The sequence below is a fragment of the Tauraco erythrolophus genome, chromosome 6, assembly GCF_009769465.1.
Source record: "Tauraco erythrolophus isolate bTauEry1 chromosome 6, bTauEry1.pri, whole genome shotgun sequence".
Classification (NCBI taxonomy): domain Eukaryota; kingdom Metazoa; phylum Chordata; class Aves; order Musophagiformes; family Musophagidae; genus Tauraco; species Tauraco erythrolophus.
Window position 1 is genome coordinate 45,560,579 of NC_141470.1, and position 20,362 is coordinate 45,580,940.

Sequence of the window (20,362 nt, forward strand, 5' to 3'; positions counted from 1 at the left end):
TTGGAAGTAACTGGTCGCTGTAACTAGTGCTTATTACAAAAACAATTAGCAAAATTTTAATTACACTATTTCTTGCATCACTTTTTTATTTCCACATAGTCTAAAGCCAAAAGCAGTATTCCATGACATCTGTTAATATCAAACACCTTGCAAAGTCCAAAATGTTATTATTTCTGTAAAACTGACTTATCTTGAAAGGCAATTGTTATATTGTTAAAATTTTTACTATATCTTCTGAGATAATGGTGTGGGTAGTGATCTCATCTTTTTCTTGTAAGGTCTGTGCTGTATTCTGAATTTTGCTTTTTTTAATGAGTAACGTGAAGTGATTCCTGCTGCCATAGATGTTTTAAGTCCTAACAATTTCTTCTTTCTTGCCTCTCCTATTCAGTTTTTTTATTTACACAGATGACCTCTAGGAAATCAGCAAACAGACTTTTTTCCTGGGAACTGTGCTTCTCTCCCTTCCCCCAAAGTTCTGTTGTTTGGAAAATCATGAACCACTGTTTAAACTAGAATGATTTCCAACATGCCTTCTCACTACTGCTGTATTTTAAAGGTAGTTTAAAAAGTGTAGAAGATAGGTTTGCCAAAAGAATCAGGTTCAACTAAGAAAATATGTACACTGCTTTGACTCAGTAAACTCATACTCGGTATGGTTCATCTTCTTCATATTTACTTTTGCCCATATTAGAAAACAATTAGCTTACTAAACAAATTTGAGTATTTGGGAAGAAAAAAATCTACTTTGAGTCTCTCTCATTTGACTAAGAATTACATGATATTTGATAAGCTTGTTTAAAAATGGACATATCCAAATATTATTGTAAACACCCATTGATTTGTTTTACCTGCAATATAAGTATTTTACTTAGTTGGCTTACATAGTAGCTAATAATATTTGTTAATGTAATTTAACTGCCGTGAACCTTTACTGAACAAATATTGAAATTTATACAAGTCAAAGAAAGAGAATCTCTAATGACTTTTGTAAAAGCTTCCATTTAATAGTTAAGGAGAAAAGTTTATATGACATACCAGATGCAATTAACAGTAGATTTTACATTTAATAAAAAGAAAGAAGCATATGTATTTGCTTTATTCATTCCATCATAATTTGCATTAGAGCTGTGGGTGTTTAATGAGCAAATTCCAGCTAAAATGCTATATTGATTTTCTAAGTGAACTTTGTAATAGCTATCTACCTTACAAAAGCTCTCTGTTTACAATTGTTTTCTTTACTAAAAACTAAAAATGTTTTAGAATTGATGAGTTTAGCGTAATGATTCTTTTAAAATAAAGAGCTCTTTTAGAGTATGCAGGGGTTTTAGTTACAAGGAAAAAGATGTTATGAAATTATTCCAAAGCAAATAAAGTTTATGCAACTAAATAGTAATGTCATATTTGTATACGTTACAATGTTTGCAAGCATTGGGAAATAATCCTTTTTTCTTAATTTAGCACTACAGGATTGAAATATTTTAACTCTTGCACATCATTATATGTATATGAATTAGTAAATGACACAATTTTTTTTAGCTTAATACTTGACTATTCATACTTCATTTTCATGTGTCATTTTCTTGCTTGAAACATGAGTTCTGTAAGGATTTGTGTTTCTTATTGGTCAGGCCTCAAGATAAACAGGATAGGGTTGGTTGGTGTGCCATTGGAAGGTCTCCAAGAAAAATCTTGTGGTGTCGACCAGAGCAGCTGGTGACTAAGTAGCTGGATCACTTTTTTCATTGGATCAGGCAGCAAGTCAGTGTGCCAATACGGGGCTGGTATTTTGCTGGATATGCCATATCTTGAATGGGGCTGAGGAGCCTGACTTGTTACTCTCAATTAATTTTCACCTGGCATTTTTAAGAAGCATAGGGATGATCATAGAATCATAGAATAGTTTGAGTTGGAAGGGACCTTTAAAGGTCATCTAGTCCAACCTCCCATATGCAGAGACATCTTCAACTAGATCAGGTTGCTCAGAGACCCATCCAACCTGACCTTGAATGTTTCAAGTGATGGGGCACCTGCAACCTGTCTGGACAACCTTTTCCAGTGTTTCACCACCCTCATTGTAAAAAATTTCTTCCTTACATCTAGTCTAAATCTACCCTCTTTTAGTTAAAACCCATTACCCCTTGCCCTGCAAAAAATTTTGTCCCCATCTTTCTTCTAGGCCCCCTTTAAGGACTGAAAGGCTGCAACAGTTTGAGCAACCTGGTGTAGTGGAAGGTGTCTCTGCCCATGGCAGGGGGGTTGGAACAAGATGATCTTTGAGATCCCTTCCAACCCAAACCATTCTATGATTTCTAATAAGGTCTCTCCAGAGCATACCCTTCTCCAGCCTGAGCAACCTCAACTCTCTTAGCCTGTCTTCATAGGAGAGGTGCGCCAGCCCTCTGATCATTTTTGTGGACCTTCTCATAATCTGGATATTCTTTACTCTTTTTAATATGGAGGATTTTTATGGCACTCTGTCTCATAGGCTTTTCATTGGACAAGTTATACTTCACATACTTTCCTGAATATGACACAAAACATTTTGATTTGCTGCTGCATTGCAACCCAAAGGTGTGTATATTTCAGTCACTTATTTGAAGAATCTTTTGATCCTTATGGTCCTGAACTTTTATGTGTGACTTATCCATAGCTCAGTGTGAATGGTGAACATTATTGCTAACACCATGCTTCAGACTGCCTGCAATTGGCAATTGTGTAACACTTATAATATTCCATACAGTATTACAAAATTAATTTTTAAAATTATTAGAGTCAGTAATGTATAGACATTGAATAACAGAAACATCTGACCTAAATTCAGCAGAAGCTTTGGCTGGTAAAGGAATCAGGTGAGTTAGCCTTCTATAGACTACTAAAATGAGTTAGATGAGGACTTTTAAGTATTTTTTAAAGTTAGTAATTTGTTGTGATCTGTGTCAGTATTGCTACATGGTATTGAAATGGTATCTTTTTTTCTTCATTTTTTTTCTTTTTTTGAGCTTAGATTAACATGCAGGCATCTTATGTGATTCTCTACTCTCTCTCTCATCCGTTTTAAAATGAAAAAATTAACTTGCAATATTACTTTTAAGAAATAGAAGCAAAAGCCAAACACTTGTCATTTATATGGAACTACTTTAAATTTTTTTAATGTAGTTGGTGGATCTGGTCATTGGGATATTTACTCCAATGCCTTAATTTAGTGGAAGGATAAGAGAATAACACGAAAGTTGCGCAATTTAAGACACTTTTCCATAGCCAATACTTAAAAGACAGTATTTTGTAATGGACCTTTGGGTGGGGGAAGGGTTCACTGTTCAAGGCAATTAGCCTCTGGACTGCTATCAGGGATGGTAAGATTTGAGATAAACGGGATGTTTAAGTAACTTTAAAAATCTCTTTTTCCGAATGTTTTCATACTGTTATATGAATATATTATATTGATTTAAGGACAAATAAGAGATAACCTGATTTTAAAAAGCCTGTATAGTTATTATTACCACTGGTAATAATAATATATAATAATATATTAATGTATAATATATTAATTCAAGAATAGTGTAACCAGCAGGAATAGGGAAGTGATCCTGCCCCTGTACTCGGCACTGGTGAGGCCACACCTGGAATATTGTGCCCAGTTTTGGGCCCCTCGCTTTAAGAGAGATATTGAGCTCCTGGAGCGAGTCCAAAGAAGGGCGACTAAACTGGTCAAGGGGCTGGAAAATAAAACTTATGAGGAGCGGCTGAGGGAGTTGGGGCTGTTTAGCCTGGAGAAGAGGAGGCTGAGGGGAGACCTGATTACAGCCTACAAATACTTGAGAAAAGATGGTGGGGAGGTAGGGGAAGGGCTCTTTACATTAGTGTTGGGTGATAGAACAAGAGGAAATGGGCATAAGCTTAGTCAGGGGAGATTCAGGTTGGATGTTAGGAAGTATTTCTTCTCTGAAAGGGTTGTCAGCCACTGGAATAGGCTGCCCAGGGAGGTGGTTGAGTCCTCATCCCTGGATGTGTTTAAGAATAGGGTGGATGTTCTACTTAGGGATATGGTTTAATGGGAGATTAGGGACGGTTGGACTCGATGATCTCTAAGGTCTTTTCCAACCTAGAAATCTATGAAATATATTAATTCATTATATTAATTAATATTAATATTTATTATATTAAATAATACATTGATATATAATAATATATAATAATATGTATTAGTAATATACAATATATATATAGTAATATATATTATTACTATAGTTCCTCAGGGAGGGCATGGGATAGACCAAAACACAGTCCCTCTAAGTGTAGTTGTATGCTCGAGATCCATTGTAGCATTCAGCAAGTTTTCCATGCTAAGGTGAGGATCTTGTAGGGTCTGACAGAAGAAGGAATGCACTTAAAGTAGTAAACTAATCTGGAAACTAACTTGAAGTAGTAAACTAATCTGGAAACTAATTAACCTCAGAACAGTACTAAGTGCCAAATCTTCAGTTATGTTAAACAACTTTCTATTCATTCCAAAAATTTTCATCATGAAAATTGCATAATGTTTCCACTTGCAGCTTTATGGGAAGGGTTCTCCATGCAGTGACTCTGGCATGATACTGGATAAACTGACATAATTTACAGGAAAAAACATAATAAACAAATATATTAAGGTACGGATAGGTGATAATTGCCATACATAATTAAACTGCTTGTGTATTCCAAATAGTTTACCCAGGCAGTCAGTGCTGAGGCACTAGTTTCGTGGCCCTCACACATCTCAGCAGCTAAAGTGGAAGTCTGGTGAGCTGAAATGCACAGCCCACCTCCTACAATTTGTTGTTGTTCTTAATGAGCCACCTACCTTTGTAGATATTGGACTCATCCTCTGCAAGTGCTGCAGACTTATTCGTGACTACCAGTCTGTGTGCCTGCAGTTCGGCAGCTGCTTTACTTATACCTTAGATTTTCCATTCCACATCAAGCAAAACTTTCTTCTTGCAAACAAGATCTTCAAGGAAAAAGACATTATTCTTGTAGAACAAGTAAATACTCAAAGAGAATTAAATCAGTGTTAAATTTTCTGTACATTTGAAGATTTGTGTTTCTGATGCTGAATTTCTTCTTTTTTTTTTTTTTTGTTGGGACACAACTTGTTCCATCTCTGCCCTGATGACTAGGCTTGCAGCTCTATTGCAGATTTTTGTGAGAAAAGGACTGTACTCCCAGCAGTGACATTTAGACTTTTCCTGTCTTCTTTTGTCCAGTCTGCAGTTATTGTGCAACCTTTTGCTAGATCTGCAACAAATGATTCCTTACTTCTTACTAATGCTCTTCTCCCCAGCTTGAGGACAAGAGAATTACCTTCCTACCTTGAATATTTTCCTAATTCATCTCTCCTCACTCTTTTTTGGTTTATCTTGTCACTCATCTTGCATCCTTGGTTATCTGAGCTGTTTGTGAACTGTACTGAAACTTACCACTTTTTCTGTTTCAGTTGGTTGTGGTGTTGGCGGATTTTTTCCAGTACTGATAATGTGTATTCTGTGCCAGTGATGCAGCTGCTACTAAAACGTACTACTGTGTTCCTACTATTTCATTCTGTGAAGAACCATGAAGTGTTTTATGTTACATTGCACTGTGAAGTTTTTGTACAGTAATGTAAGAGTAAACTAACCTATAAAGACCACAAAGTTGATGTCAGTTGAGGCAAGAATGGAGAGGATAAAAGCTCTCGCTTAAATTGAAGAGGAAGCCTTTCTTTGAGATCTTTACTTAATGACTTGAGCAGTGGTTCAGAGAGAAGCAGAGTTCTGAAGGGAGTAAGGAAACCTAGCAACAGTTGCTTAATGTAGAAGGTTCTTGAGATAAAAAAAGGCCAAAATTTGAAAGAGTCTGTAGTATGATGTTAGGAGACTTTGCCTAAATGCCAGCTTGGCAGACTAGATGGAGAGCATAGAGAATTCTGGAACCTACAGACATCAGTTGAGTTTTTTGGAGGTGCCTGTGACAATCAAGAGAGGATACAGTCCTCTGTCTTGGAGTGACAGCAGTCTTACTATGGCATCACGAAAGTCCCTAGATATTTTGACTTTAGGGGTTTATGATGACTGTGAGGAGAGATTTGCAGTACTGCAGAGGAAAATGATGAAAGTATGAATAAAGATTTTAGTGGAGGCAGGGTCGAGGTAAGGATTCTGGCGGTGTGCCAGAGATGGTGTTAAGACATATTGACAGGGAAAAGGCAGGAAGAAAATTTAAGCTCGGGATGAGGAATGACTTGAAGGTGTTAGTTTGCTCCCAAGGATAGACAGTAAATCTTAGTTTATTGGCACCTAATACTCCAAGGTCCATGTATGCCGTAACAGATAATATAACAGTATATTACATAATAAAGTAAAGGCTTGGCAGAGAAGGAGAGATGCCAACTGTGCCACTCTTGTGATACCAGAGACAGACTATGAAAATAGAATTTTTAATATTTAATATCATTGTGCCACCCTGATAGGAAGCAGTATGATGGTAGAAGTAGTTTTAATGGATCATTACTTTTAACTCTATGTCCTAGAAGAAACTTACTAGTGTCTCATATGATTCTGAGCTTTAGGAATTACTTTTCCATTAAGCAAGTATTCAGAATGCAAGGCAAATCACTTTCTTGCCCTGTTTGATTATACAGGGGTGAATTTGAAAACACATAGCTTTGTTTAATTCCTTAAAGTATTCATTTTAGCAATCAACAGCCATTTAATGTTGTGTCTGAACAGTATTATAGACCTATCGAGAATAATCCAAGGTCAGTGGAGAAGTGTTGATTTTAAGAGGTGCTGGCAGAGGTCCACGTAAGTGTGTCTAATAGTGTCTTTCCCTGTGAAACTTGTTTGTTAAAGATACTGGTTACTTTTGCAGCTCTGGTGGAAGAAGTTTATTCCGCTCAACGGGAACGTGACAAGGCTGTCATGGCAAGGCTTAGGTTGGCCAATGAAGAGAGAGATGAAGCATTTCTACGAGTCCAGCGTTTAGAAGAGTCTCTCAAAGAGTAAGTATACATTTCCTGCCCTGTGCAAAAAGGCTGTTGTGTCAGTCTGTGACTGTCATGAACTGCTCGACAGTAGTTATATAGGAAAACTTAGCACAAACTTCTCTTATGATGAAATGCCAGGCTAGTGCTAGTCTTATTGTGCTACTGATTGTTGCTAACTGTCCTATAAGATTGTATTTTTCTCTGGTGACAGAGAGCAAGGTGAATAATTTTGATCACAAAAATTAAAAATATAATCAAAAGCTTTGATATTGATTTATTCAGGGTTAAATAAGATGAATGTGACATTTTATAGGGATCTTTTGACATGGAGTACCAGAATGTCAGTCAGAAGTTGTAATGTATAGGAAATCAATCAAACCTTTAAGCCCACTAGCCATTTTCTTCAACAGAATTTCTACTAATGATGTAGGTGATGTAGTAAAAATATATGGGTTTTTTCCTTATCTTTAGTGTAGGAGAAGTTTGTAAGGCAATAGGGGTATAATTAATACTTCACAGACTTTTATGTATGCCATGTTAACACAATAGAAATAGGCAATCTCATGTTAAACAAAACTGTTAAGTCAGGAGAGTAAGATCAAGAACAGTTTCTTTTCTCACTTCAGGATATAGGCAGCTTTGAAGCTACAATTTGCCCGTCTGTGTAATCCTTCTCTATCCGAGTAGCAGTCATCTTGGTTACCATCTATGGTAGTCCCCCAAAAAGTAATCTTCCAAAGTCTAGAGTGGCTGAGAAATTTCTCCTATTTTTCCGCCAAGAGAAATACAAAGCAAACAGAGAAATTTTTCATGGTAGGAGACCAAATAGGTGCGATTGTTAGTTAACTATATGTTAGGAAATTATGTTTTAAATAATTTATTCTGCTAAGAACACTCTTTCCTCTTTATGGCAGAAAACCAGTTGTCTTCTTTTGAGTATTTTTGAAGGTAAGGCCAGAGAATGTTATCTAAATAAATTTCAACAATCTGCACATAGTTTGTGCACTATTACTCTATGGAATTTACAAGTTGCTGGAGTTTGTCACAGCCTGTAAGAATGACTCAGCGGCAAGATCAGGAGATTCCACTCCCACAAGAATTAGTGCACGATGTGTTAGAGTAAATGTCTCACAGAGCCTATCATAGGTGTGCATGCATCTGAAATCTTACTTTGAGCAGCAGTCTTTGAGGAAATTACAAATATGCTTTAAATTCCCATAACAGGCATCATAACTGTGAGCCTTACTCTAGTCTTCCCAGTTTCTTCTGCCACTCTTCTAATTTTATGTGTTTCAAGAATAAAGAAAGCAAGAGAATTTTGTATGGCCCCAAACATCAAATGAAACTCTGAATAAACTGTTAGCATAAACTCAAGGTCTTTGGGATTAAAGCACTGAAGTCCTGCAGCAAATTAATTATTCTGGTTGACAGACTTAGTCAATGACTTTTGGGTTTCTGGAAGAAATCACAGGTTATTAAGTGTGAGAGAGGCATATTGATACTTTTTCTGCTGTGGAATCCGTAGACACGTGTGACAGGTCTTGACACACATGAATCCCTTAGAACATCATCACTTTTTTTCCCTTCAGCCCCTTCTGTCTGCTTCACTCATATACTGGAAGACAACTCAGTTCTAAGCAGAAGGATGAGAAAATAGAAGAAACTCAATTTCTTGGAGAACACGCATACTTCCTTCTCCAAAAGAATGTCATTGTAGAAGGCAACAGTATCATCATTGCAGTAATCATCATATTCACTGCATCAGATGTCTTGAGATCTGCCTCTTTCCTTACCTTGCTACCCATTCAGCCAAACTGCAAGTTTGATAGGAATGTCTTAAGCCATATCAGCCAATGTAAGAAACTTCATAGATTCATAGATTCATAGACTTCTAGGTTGGAAAAGACCTTAGAGATCATCGAGTCCAACCATCCCTAATCCCCATTAAACCATATCCTCAAGTAGCTCATCCACCCTATTCTTAAACACATCCAGGGATGGGGACTCAACCACCTCCCTGGACAGCCTATTCCAGTGGCTGACAACCCTTTCAGAGAAGAAATACTTCCTAACATCCAACCTGAATCTCCCCTGACTAAGCTTATGCCCATTTCCTCTTGTTCTATCACCCGTCACTAATGTAAAGAGCCCTTCCCCTACCTCCCCACCATCTTTTCTCAAGTATTTATAGGCCATAATCAGGTCTCCCCTCAGCCTCCTCTTTTCCAGGCTAAACAGCCCCAACTCCCTCAGCCGCTCCTCATAAGTTTTATTTTCCAGCCCCTTGACCAGTTTGGTCGCCCTTCTTTGGACTCGCTCCAGGAGCTCAATATCTCTCTTAAAGCGAGGGGCCCAAAACTGGACACAATATTCCAGGTGCGGCCTCACCAGTGCCGAGTACAGGGGCAGGATCACTTCCCTTCAAAGATTACTTGCTCCGTTCCACCTATTTATATTCAGTATTATCTCAGACCACAGTGACTGCATCTATTTGTGCAACCTGACCAAGGTCAAACTGACCACAGCTCTTCCCTGACCCATATTAGTCCTCTGTGTGAGAGCACATTCTAGATAATGTGATATTTCTTCCAAAAAGAGCAATGGTATGGTACAGGGAAACATTTCCTGTCGTGATTATTGGTTTGGGGGAGTTGTGTTCTTTTTTTTTAGAGGAAGTTCTCTGCTGTTTTGGAAATCTTTGGGCATTACAGAACCAAAAAGGCAGGATCACCTCAATCAGTCTCACCTGCTTTTCTTCTCATCCACTTATTCTAAGCTTACAGGATGCATATTCATGCAGCTGTACATGTTGCAAACAAGATATAGTGGAGTAGAGCCAAGATTCCTGCTGAAACACCAGTCTGAGTCCTGCACTTAGGCTTTTCGGAACATCAGATGTCCTTGCTAACTGTGGTAACATCTCAGCTGACGTGACAAGACACACATTTCTGTATCTGCCTGAATGTCTGGCATGGGAGGAGCAAGCCAGGACCGTGACTGAGAAGAGTCAAATTGAGGTGCTGCATTCTCAGAAGCAGAGTCAACTTCATGAGGAAATTACTTTTCTCATCCTCTTTATTCTAAGTAGTTTATTACTGTGGCTGGATGGAATTTTTTTTTTTGAGTTCACCTCATCACTCCACTAAGCCTTTGGAAGAAGCAAAGGTGATGGGATGAGCCATGAGGGACTTGGTTTATTTTATTTCATTTTGGAGTTTCTTCTGAAATCTTGGAACTTTTCCAACTACCACCCTTTATAGTTTCTTCCTGATGATGGTTGTTCAGAAGGTCAAGTTCTCTGTCTCAGACGTGCAGCACAAAGTTTTGGGGTTTTTTTAAAGAACATTGGCTACTTGTGCCACACTCATCAAGTTTCAGAGCACAGGTCACTCCTTCCATCTGCTTTGGACTTATTCCAATCAGAGATCTTTACAAGAGGGCAATATTGAACAGCCTGCCAACCTTTATCAAACACTTTAATGCTTTTTTTAAATTAGCAGCTGGAGCAATTCTGTTGTCATTATTTAACTATAACAACCAAAATTCTTTCAGTCTTGTTGGCCCTAGGGGTTACGTTAGCAGAATGTGTGCAGAAATGGGGGGAAGAGGAATCCTTGGTTACTGCTGTTTAAAATCATGAGAGATCTAAGGGTATCTTATTGCCTGTGCGCAGCACAGGGAGAGGCAGCAGGGCAAATACACAGTTCTGGATGCTGCTTTTTAAAACATACTGTCACCTAAGGAGGTGTATGTACACCTGCAGACACATCCCTTGTGGCAGTAGTATGCTGAAGGGCTACACTTACGGTTGAAGTTCCTTTTCTTTTTCCCACATCCATTTCTCCCTAAGGTGACTTGCTTACCCAGCCTCTTGGTCAGCTGGGTGACTTTGTTGACCCACACTTTTAGCAGGGTAGAAGTCCTCTGGAGAAGCCCGTCGGTCTTGCCAATTTTCTTTGACAAATACCGTTCTTTTCATTGTGAATACAAACTAGCCAGAGCTCCATTTTTAAGTCCCAAATGAAGTGGCACTTGGAGCAATGTAAAAACCTAAAGCAGGAACTCTACAAGGAGCCAGTTCTGACAATTTGGACTTACAATATGTTTGTTATTTTATGATTTGTGTCACTTTATGAATACAATTCAAACCCAGCAAAGGTTAGCTATTACTTTGTTTTGTTTAGTTCTGGTGCTGACTGTATATGTTGGAGTAGTTAACTGCTTGTGAATTCCGTATAAATATTCTAGCTGTTGTACACTAGTAGTAAATTTTGAATTATTTCTTCTTTATTTAAAGAATTAATTTTTTTATTGATTGATTTACTATGCCTTATTTAGCTATCTGGTAAAACTAATGCTTTAATGTAAAAAGTGCTAGTGTGCTGTCAAGTGCTCTATGATGTTTGCTAGCTAAAATCTTGGCTTCAGAGCAGCACCTGTCACAGCACTGCTGAAAAAGTGTGTATTGCTGTTTAGTAGATGTTTAATGGTACTATATCTGTCTTTTAAAACATCATATGCTAGTGGCAGACCTACTTTTAGTAGAAATCACCGTTAAGTAAGTAGCAGTGGAGTGGTAAGGTAACTTTAACATGCTCCTTTTTCCAGAAAAGTCATCTCTTCTGTTTTAAAATACACATAAGTGTTTTAAATAATATGCTGTCCATATAACTAACCTTAGGTAAAATAAAATGCATACTATTCCATTTATTAGATTTTTGTGCTATCACTTACTGCTTTTGCACAGCTGTATGACTAAATTCCTCGTATCATCTTTGTATTTGACAGGTCAATATATGTTCTGTTGAAATAGAAAGGGAGGAAGGTGCAGGGGGCATTGTTCTAGAATTAAATAAGGGCCTCGCTGAGAATTGGCTTAGCTTGCTATTTTATGCAAGATATAAAATCAAAATATTTATAAGGAAACTTCGACTAGTTTTTTTTTTCCTCATTTTAGAAGAGAGGTGGAAAAAGAATTACTTTAAAATGAAAAAAAAAAATCTTCACAAAAGTCCTGTCCTGTTTCATTTGGGATGCAGTAAAAACAACAAAAATACAGCGTCAGGTATAAGTTGTAAGCACAGAAATAAATAAAATAAGAGCATCAGTCATTTCTATCACTGGGGAACTTTCTTCATCTAAGCACATATGAACAATTGATCCTTGTAGTCATATATAGCAGTAAACATTAATAACTTAACAGTCTGAAGTCAGTGCTGAAGATATGGAGCATTATTGAAAGATGGAGTCGAGCAGGTGGCACTTTAATATGTTCAGTGTCATGGTTGACTCTAAAGACTAGTAGAATGAAATTACTTGAGGTTCTAAAGATTTAAAAAGCGAACTCATTTTGCTGCACTAAGGAAATGCTACTGATCAGGCTTTCTGTGTCCCTTTTTTCTAGGCTAGAAAATATTAACCCTGAAGAAAATGACATGGTAAGCCATTCTCTGAGGAGATTTCTTGATGTCAGTCTTATATCTTAGAGGCTTAAGTTCAATTGAGTGGGTTTCAAGAACTAAGATGTGGGAAAAAGAAGAATTGACACACTAATAATGTACATCTTTGCTGCAATATGAAAATTCAATAACTTCACTCAGTCAATTTACAATTCACATGTGCCTATTAATTAAAACCCTATATTAAATAAAATATATTAAAACTTCATGTCTGACTAACATATAATGCTGTTGGTAGACATTACAGGAATTACTGAACAGAATAAACAATGCAGACACAGGGACAGATATACTGAAGAACGGAGCTATAATTCTGAATCGAATACACAGGACCAAAGAACGTAAAAAGAAAATAATAGCTGAGGAAATGAATGCGGTAATAGAACAACGGGATGCTGCTTTGTCTCAAGTAAGTCTCTACAAGTATATAATCACTCAAAACCAAATTTCTTTTCTTCTTTATTCTTTTTTTTATTTTTATTTTTACTTAGGGGAAGAAAATTATTTCATTTACTTTTCTCTGTTGAAAATCTCAGAGAGTGCCCTTGTGGTAAATGGCTGATTAATGATCAACTGTTTCTTCATGGTAGTAGTGCTCATTGAAATGGCATCAATGTGTTCCATGAGAAAAGTTATTTTGGTATTTTTTTGCACCTGATCACTACCTGTCTCCTGTTTATAAAACAAAATAGTTTTCAGTGTATTGACCAATCTAAAAAGCTACTAAGAGCTTAGTTTTGCAGTATGCTGTATTAGTATAGTGCTTTGGATGACAGTTAGCTGAGACTAAAGGATTTGTAAAGGGTTATAAGTGGCAGAAATATACATTAAAGGAAGATAATGGTACCACAAGCAACAATGCAAGCAATTCCTCCCTTCGTTGCTTTACATTCAGGAGATAAAAATCAGCATGTGGTCCTTGACTCTCAAAGTCTTATGCTTCTGTTACATGACTTGAAAGAACCTGAGGTCCTTTTTCTGCTCAGATCACTCATTCCCTGCAATTTCCTATTTCACAAAACAATATTATCTTCATTCTCTTCACCATGAAGATAGTCTCCTTGCTTTTTCCTTCTGATGAAGAGTTTTCCTGTTGTGTGGTGCTTTTTGTTTCCCCGCAGTTCTCTCTCCTGGATTTTAACCTAGATTTAGCTCAATAGGAACAGGCTGTAGGGAGAAGCAGTCCAAGTAGGGGATATATCTCCTGGGAAAACACAAGATTTTAGACTGGATGAAACTCCTTATGTATTCATCCCAGGCAAAAAATTTCATCTGACTCTTCCAATATTGAAAATTTAGATTTTTAATGTGAGTTACCAAAGTTAGCCCACATCTAACTAACTTATATTAAATTTGAAGTCAAGTTTGTGATCTTGAGTGATAATGATAATGGTGATTGAATTTATGTTGTATTGAGAAGTCTCCTAGGAAAACAATCCTTTCTACACACCCAGTAATTTTCACTTTTTTGCAGTCATTGGTTTTGCATTCTCTCCTACTTTAATCTTGAAAGCTCTGTCTGCCTGGTGCTTAAATATTTTGTGTGTCTATCCAGTATGCACTGCAAAGGATGTTAATGTTGGAAGATACTAATGGTGGAACTTTAGTTCAGTCTACTTTCTTTTGCTTTTATAATAATGATGAGCAGCATAGCTAGTAGGAAACATCCAAAAGTTCTGCCAAAAGTTTATGTTCTTTCTTCTTTGCACAGGGCATTTGGAAAGTGAGCAGCTTATAATAAAAGAGAAGCTTATAATAAAAGAGAAGGATCTTTTGATATTTTTAATTTTGTTTTGTCAGTTTTTGCTTCTTTGGCAAATTGGACTTTCAGGCATACTTGGACCTTAAAACTTGTAGAATGTCAGAAGGATGTCGTTGCAGGGATTTTGATATACATTTTAATTTAATTGATTTTTAAGCTGCCTGTTTAAAGAGTAATCTTTTCAAAGCAATCAGCTTGGAAATTAATAAAGATAAGTATTTTATATAGTAGTGGCTCAAGTGCCACAACTAGCAAAGACATGTTTAGGCCTATCAGCAAAAAGCACAGGTAATGTTAAGTAGATAGTGAAGCTGAAAAAATAAAATAAATAAAATATTAATTAATTTATATCGTTAATCATTAATATTACTATTAATTAATAATTACTAAATAATTAATAGATTGATAAAATCTTCCAACGGATAAAAATTTAAATATTTGATATTAAGCAGTACTACTGTGATACCATTTGCAATTTAAAATACCGTTGGTTTAAATTAATTATTATTAATAGAACTCTACTGATCATGTGTTGTGTTTTCATATATGTGATACTTTTACAGCTGTAACTCTTGAATCTAGAAAATCAGTCCTTGGAATTGAAGCTACCATTTCAGCCTGTGTTTCTCACTTGATGATTCCTTGGGAATTCATACCGTACTTGAATTATTAGTAGTCTTTTGTTAACATTGCAATAGCAGTAGTTATTACAGTGCTAACAGCAAGAACAATAGGAGAGGGATTCCTACATTAGACCACAAAGGGACTAGATATAATTCAGGGGATGTATATGCTTAGCATAACAAATGCAAATTATTCCAAGTTAGATCTGAGGTCACCTCAGGCATTCATAACATCTGCAAGTTAAAATCTTTCTCTTTTTGGTGGAGGTGACATCAAATATGAGGAGGGGATTGATGAAAACAGGCTGAGACAAAGCAAAAATAGAGTAAACCATTAGCATGCTGTGTCTATCTCTCTGGAAAAGGCATTTTTAAAGGTCAGAGGTCACTGGGCAATGGAAGCTAAATGCTTCATGACACATTGTGTGAACACCGTGTTGCCCTGTTCCTGCTTGCTGTTGTGCGGTGCTGGAGACAGCAATGTCACTTGAGTGACCACAAGTGGTTCCATATGACAGAGAACTGCCCATGTGATAATAAGGGTTTGGACTGACTGTGTTTAAGGAAGCTGCATCTGTTATCCTTCTTTATGGTTTTCTTCACAATAGCCCGGCATTTGACAATTGAGCACAGTGAATATAAGTAGTATCTAGCTTTTGGGGTTTTACTTGTAGGATTTCTGATTTTTCATTAGCACAAAAGCCTTCACAGCTCAAACACATTGCTTTGATTTCAAGTAAGGAATAGGTTGCGTTCCTAGAGAATGGGCATACTATAAAATGTGTGTTTCCTATGACCAAGTAAATACAGATTACTTTCAGCTAGCCTTTGAAATAGTTTTGCAATACTTTTCCTGGTAGTTATACTATTACATTGTATTTAACTGGACTGCTATTGCAACACACTTGACAGTGGTTATCTAGCTGTGATTCTTCTATTTGAATTTTACTTAATAATTTGTTTGTTCTTCAAAAAATGAAGAGCACTGTCCGTGTCTTAGAAAGGTCACGAAAATGTTTTTTTGAGCTGTAACACCCAAGGACCTCTACATATTTTTTTGAGATTTCAACCATGAATGTTTCTTCTTACTAGGAAGCAGATCGAGGCACTTCTCTCACTGTATTGAGCTGTGCATGTGTATATAATCTTACATCATTCACTAAATTGCTGAGCAAATATGCAAACTACTTTTTGTATGTGTGAAAACAAATAAAATGGTATAAACTCAAATATTTGATACTACTTTTAGTATGTATTTTCAAGTGAATAAAAAACAAACAACCAAAGCGTGGCTAAACATTGACATCCATCTTCTCCTGCACCAATACCCCCTTAAAAAAACAAACTCAACTGTTTGGTCGTATTTGCCAAGATATGTTTGTTAGTGAGCAGATATTGTGTTATACTGGGGAGCTTGAGTCTGTTTTATCACTGATCATCTGAAAGGAAAATGGAAAAAGATGCTGACTATCAAGAGAAATAAAACATCAGTTTCTTGTCTGTAATGTTTGGTTTTGTCTTAACCCATTCAAGGAAAAAAACTTATTTGTCCAGTTGGTTGTACTACAGTTCTGCCTTTCTTCAAAAATCTGTCTTGCTTGAGTAATCCAATTAGTGACAGTCATTTAGTAAAGATTACATATGGCATAGTAACATTGTGTGGTCTTCATAAAATACTTCAAAGAAGTGGTTTCCAGCAGGAGGCAATACAGCGCAATGTCTCAAAATAGCATCCACCTATTAACGCATCACACCTTATGGACAGGAATGTTAATATGATTACAAGGTTGGCAGCTGAAGGTGAGGACTTGAGTAAGTCATTACAATTACTTTTCTACTGGTTTAGAAAAGAAAGGGGACCTTTTAATTGGTACAGCTTGAAGGAAGTGATTTTTTTTTTTTTAAAGCTAAATAAGAGATGACTTATAGTTCAGGAGTGTTTGATATGTTTTTAGTCCTAACTTATATTCTGTACATGTTTGGGTTGTTTGTTGTTTTTTTTTTTTAATTAGGAACAGTCAGTTCTATACAGAGTTTTAAATATTAAAGGTGTAGAATTTGTTGTTAAGGAAACACCATGGTTTCATAGCTGGCAAAGTATCATCTGTAATACACTGATCTTGAAGCAATAACATAACTGGCAAGCAAACCTGGTTTTACAGCTTTGAATAGTTTGATCACATCCTGCTGTGCAGGAACATGCTTATGACTGTTCATGTGAAAAATTGGCATGCACCCAGTTGCTCATCTGAAGCAAATTTAAGTACCTTTCTCCATTTTGAGGCACTGTTTGGCAGCAGGCAGCACTTCATCATCATTGAAAACAAAGATGAGAAGCACTATGCTTGACTGCCCATCATTATCAGTTTCGACTAATGACTAATAACTGATAAATGTCTGTACTTAAAACAAGCCAGCTTCTTGCTAATATTTTTTTTACATTCTGTTCAAGCAATTTCCCTCTTTTTACTCCAAATAAAGTGTAGAGCTGTGTGTTATCTGTGATTCACAGAGCATTAAGACATTCTCAGCACACATGAGTGAACAGGTCTTATTGAAGTGATAAACCCAAGAGCTGTATGAAGTGTAAAAACAACAAAAGCATATGTAAATGAAAAAAATTGCTTACAGATCTTGGGCCCTTATTGGGGAATACTCAGGTGACAGGTTACAGTACCTCATTACTCTCTTATCTTAGGATAGAGGTGATCCCTTTGCAACCTAAACCACGGTTTGGGATGTTATTTTTAGTAATTTGACTTAGCAGTTCAGTTTTAAACTCCATGTTTTGGTACCCTTTGATGCTTCCTGGTTAAGGATACCAATCAAGTTCTTGGTTGGCAGGAGCACATTTGACAGTGTCGTACTGGCTGCTCTGCCAGGATGCTAGCCCTACTACCTTTTTGCGTTTGCCACTGATATTTGGGAACAGGGAGAAAAAAAAAGGTAGGACACTGTATTCACAGTTGTTTGTGAAGCAGGTAGTTGCTATGGGGTACTGATGATTTTGGTCACGGACTTATTTGAGGAGGGAAGTGAAGGTAAAGGGGATGTTTATTGTAATTTGAGGATCTAAGGACCATGCTGGTTCACGCTTATAGCTGGTTTCCTTTGGGCAGGCAACAGCAAGTTCTTGTTGCCCTCATTTGTAGTGGTTTTCTCTGAGAGGTAGCAGATGAATGGGTGAGGGGAAATGAGTTGCCAGCAGGACGGTAAAACAGAGAGAAATGAGCTGTCTGCCAGATGCCCCTTTTGCTGTGCAAATTTAGTCTACATCCTGAGAGAAAGCAAAAAGGATATGGACTAAAATATAGAATAGATTTTTTAAAAAATAATAATTTGAGATTTAATCTTAAAAGTTGCACTGTAACTGCAGGGAGAAAAGAAACAGGAGTTGAAGAAATGATTGTTACTTTTATTGTTATTCACATTAGTAGCCTCAGGTAAACCTCACAGACCTCTCTTCTCTGGAGGTAATGCTGAGTAAAAGGGATCCTGAAGAAAGATCGCTAAAAAACAAGTTATATGAGCAACGGTTGTAATTAGCAATATTAGTTTTCCATTTGATTGTGTTGCACTGGTACAGTACTTTATAATGTCACATTTCATTTCCTGTGTACCTAAATAAAGATAATCCTTCGACTAAAGGTAATCAGTTCGACTAAATCCATGTTTCAGGAAGTCCATGTTATATTGAACATGGTTAAATACATGTTTTCTTTTCTGCTTCTCAGAATAAACCAAGTGAATCTCACCAGTTACAGAATTTTCAAAGCACCAAACAAAGCCAGTGACTGCTGTAGTTGTTAGGCATGGATTAAAACTATTGGAAATGATGCTGAAGTGCATCAGAAATCTTTTGCGTCTAACAAAAGGGCACGTTCTTCCCTACTTAGCTGCTTACTTCTCCTAAAAACAAACACAGCTTGAAAAATTATATTAATTCTTTACTTTCTGAGACCATTAGGTGTGCTGTGACTCTCTACTTCGGATATATTTGTGCTACCTGGAGCATGAATATTTTCCAGAGGAATACTCAGTTAAATATTTGGCTACATTCACAAGATGTATGAAGTAATTTTTTCTTTTGAAGTAGGAATTTTAGTCCACTCGAGACTACAATGGAGAGGAAACTGGCCAAACAGAATCCTCTTGATGTCTTATGTTGAGTTTTCTGATTTCTGTAGAATGTTCCCCAGAAGTAAAACACCTGTGTAATCTTTTGTCATGGTGCTGTTTTCTTTGGTCACTGTATGTAACTGTCAGTTCTCAATGCATTAAGAAAGCTGAGGAAAGAGGTGAGATGTTCAGACAGGATGACAGGAGAAGATTCAGGGGAAATTTAGGTTAGATATCAGGAAAAATTTCTTTACAGAGAGGGTTGTGAAGTATTGGAACAGGCTGCCCAAGAAGGTGGTGGAGTCACCATCCCTGGAGCTGTTTAAAAACCGTGTGGATTTGGTGTTGAGCAACATGGTTTAGGGACCCTGACAGTGCAGGGTGAATGGTTGGACTTGATGATCTTGATGGTCTCTTCCAACCAGACGATTCTATGATTCTGTGATTCAGGGATGTTACACATCTGTGTCTGTAGTGTCAGTTGGTCTCTTGCATTGATGTAGCAGAGGTTGTGATTTCTGTGTAGGCAGGTATCTGTTAGTAGGGCATGAAATTCCCTTTGATTTCACTGGAGTAAGAATTTCACTGGTGAAAGTACGTATTTTGCAGCTTATTCGTTAGTTTGACTTCAGCGAGGCTTTGGCTGCATGAGGTCCCGTAGTTTTTGAGTTAATGCTTCTCACAGCTGGGAGTGCAGGTCAGCTGGTAGGTCATGAGTGGGAGGGAGAGGAGGATCCGAAGGAAATTACCCTAAGGAGCTCTTATACCGAACTTTTGTATTTAGTCCATGAATGCTAAGTATGAGTAAATATGTAAATGTTAATGCAATGTTTCCTTGAAGAGAGGGATTATGGTTTGTCTTTTTGAACTTCTGAAGCAAATTTTTAATTGATACTACATTTCTTCTTTTTACTGCCATAAGGTTTTGGCTGAACGATGCCCCGAGACACATCATTGTTTGCATTGTTAAATCACCTGTTGTTCCTCTGCAAACAGTGTGTTGTGCAGAATTCAGAAAATGCATGTCTACATAGTATTTGAGGGCATGATCAAGCTTTGTGTCTTTAATTGTAAACTTTAATGAATTTCCAGTTTAAGATTCATCTTCTCTTCAGTATCTAAAACTCCTCACCCCTTTGAAAATGACAGTAAATTTGCATGCAGGCTTGTTTGATTAATTGCTATTTGACTCATCTATCGTGGTGCTAAGCTCTAGGTTCACACAGCTTAGACTTCCAAACCAATTTCTAGAATTAATTTAAATATTTAATGTCAAAACCCTAGGATGAAAGATAGAAAAAATATTTTGTATGCTTATTGATCACCCGTTTCAGTAGCAACAACCCATAGAGGAAATTTCCGATGTGATACAAGCAGAATTCAAATAGTATTCCAT

General features: G+C 36.9%; 1 protein-coding gene across 2 annotated transcripts in view; it reads left to right on the plus strand.

Moving 5' to 3' along the window:
• Positions 1–20,362, plus strand: part of MIPOL1 (mirror-image polydactyly 1) — a 167,274-nt gene that overhangs the window by 35,206 nt on the left and 111,706 nt on the right. For both annotated transcript variants that reach the window (XM_086613306.1, XM_086613305.1), the window contains exons 7-9: positions 6,889–7,018; positions 12,408–12,441; positions 12,701–12,871. In XM_086613306.1, the coding sequence (XP_086469432.1) occupies positions 6,889–7,018; positions 12,408–12,441; positions 12,701–12,871 (335 nt within the window). The remainder of the gene's footprint in view (positions 1–6,888; positions 7,019–12,407; positions 12,442–12,700; positions 12,872–20,362) is intronic.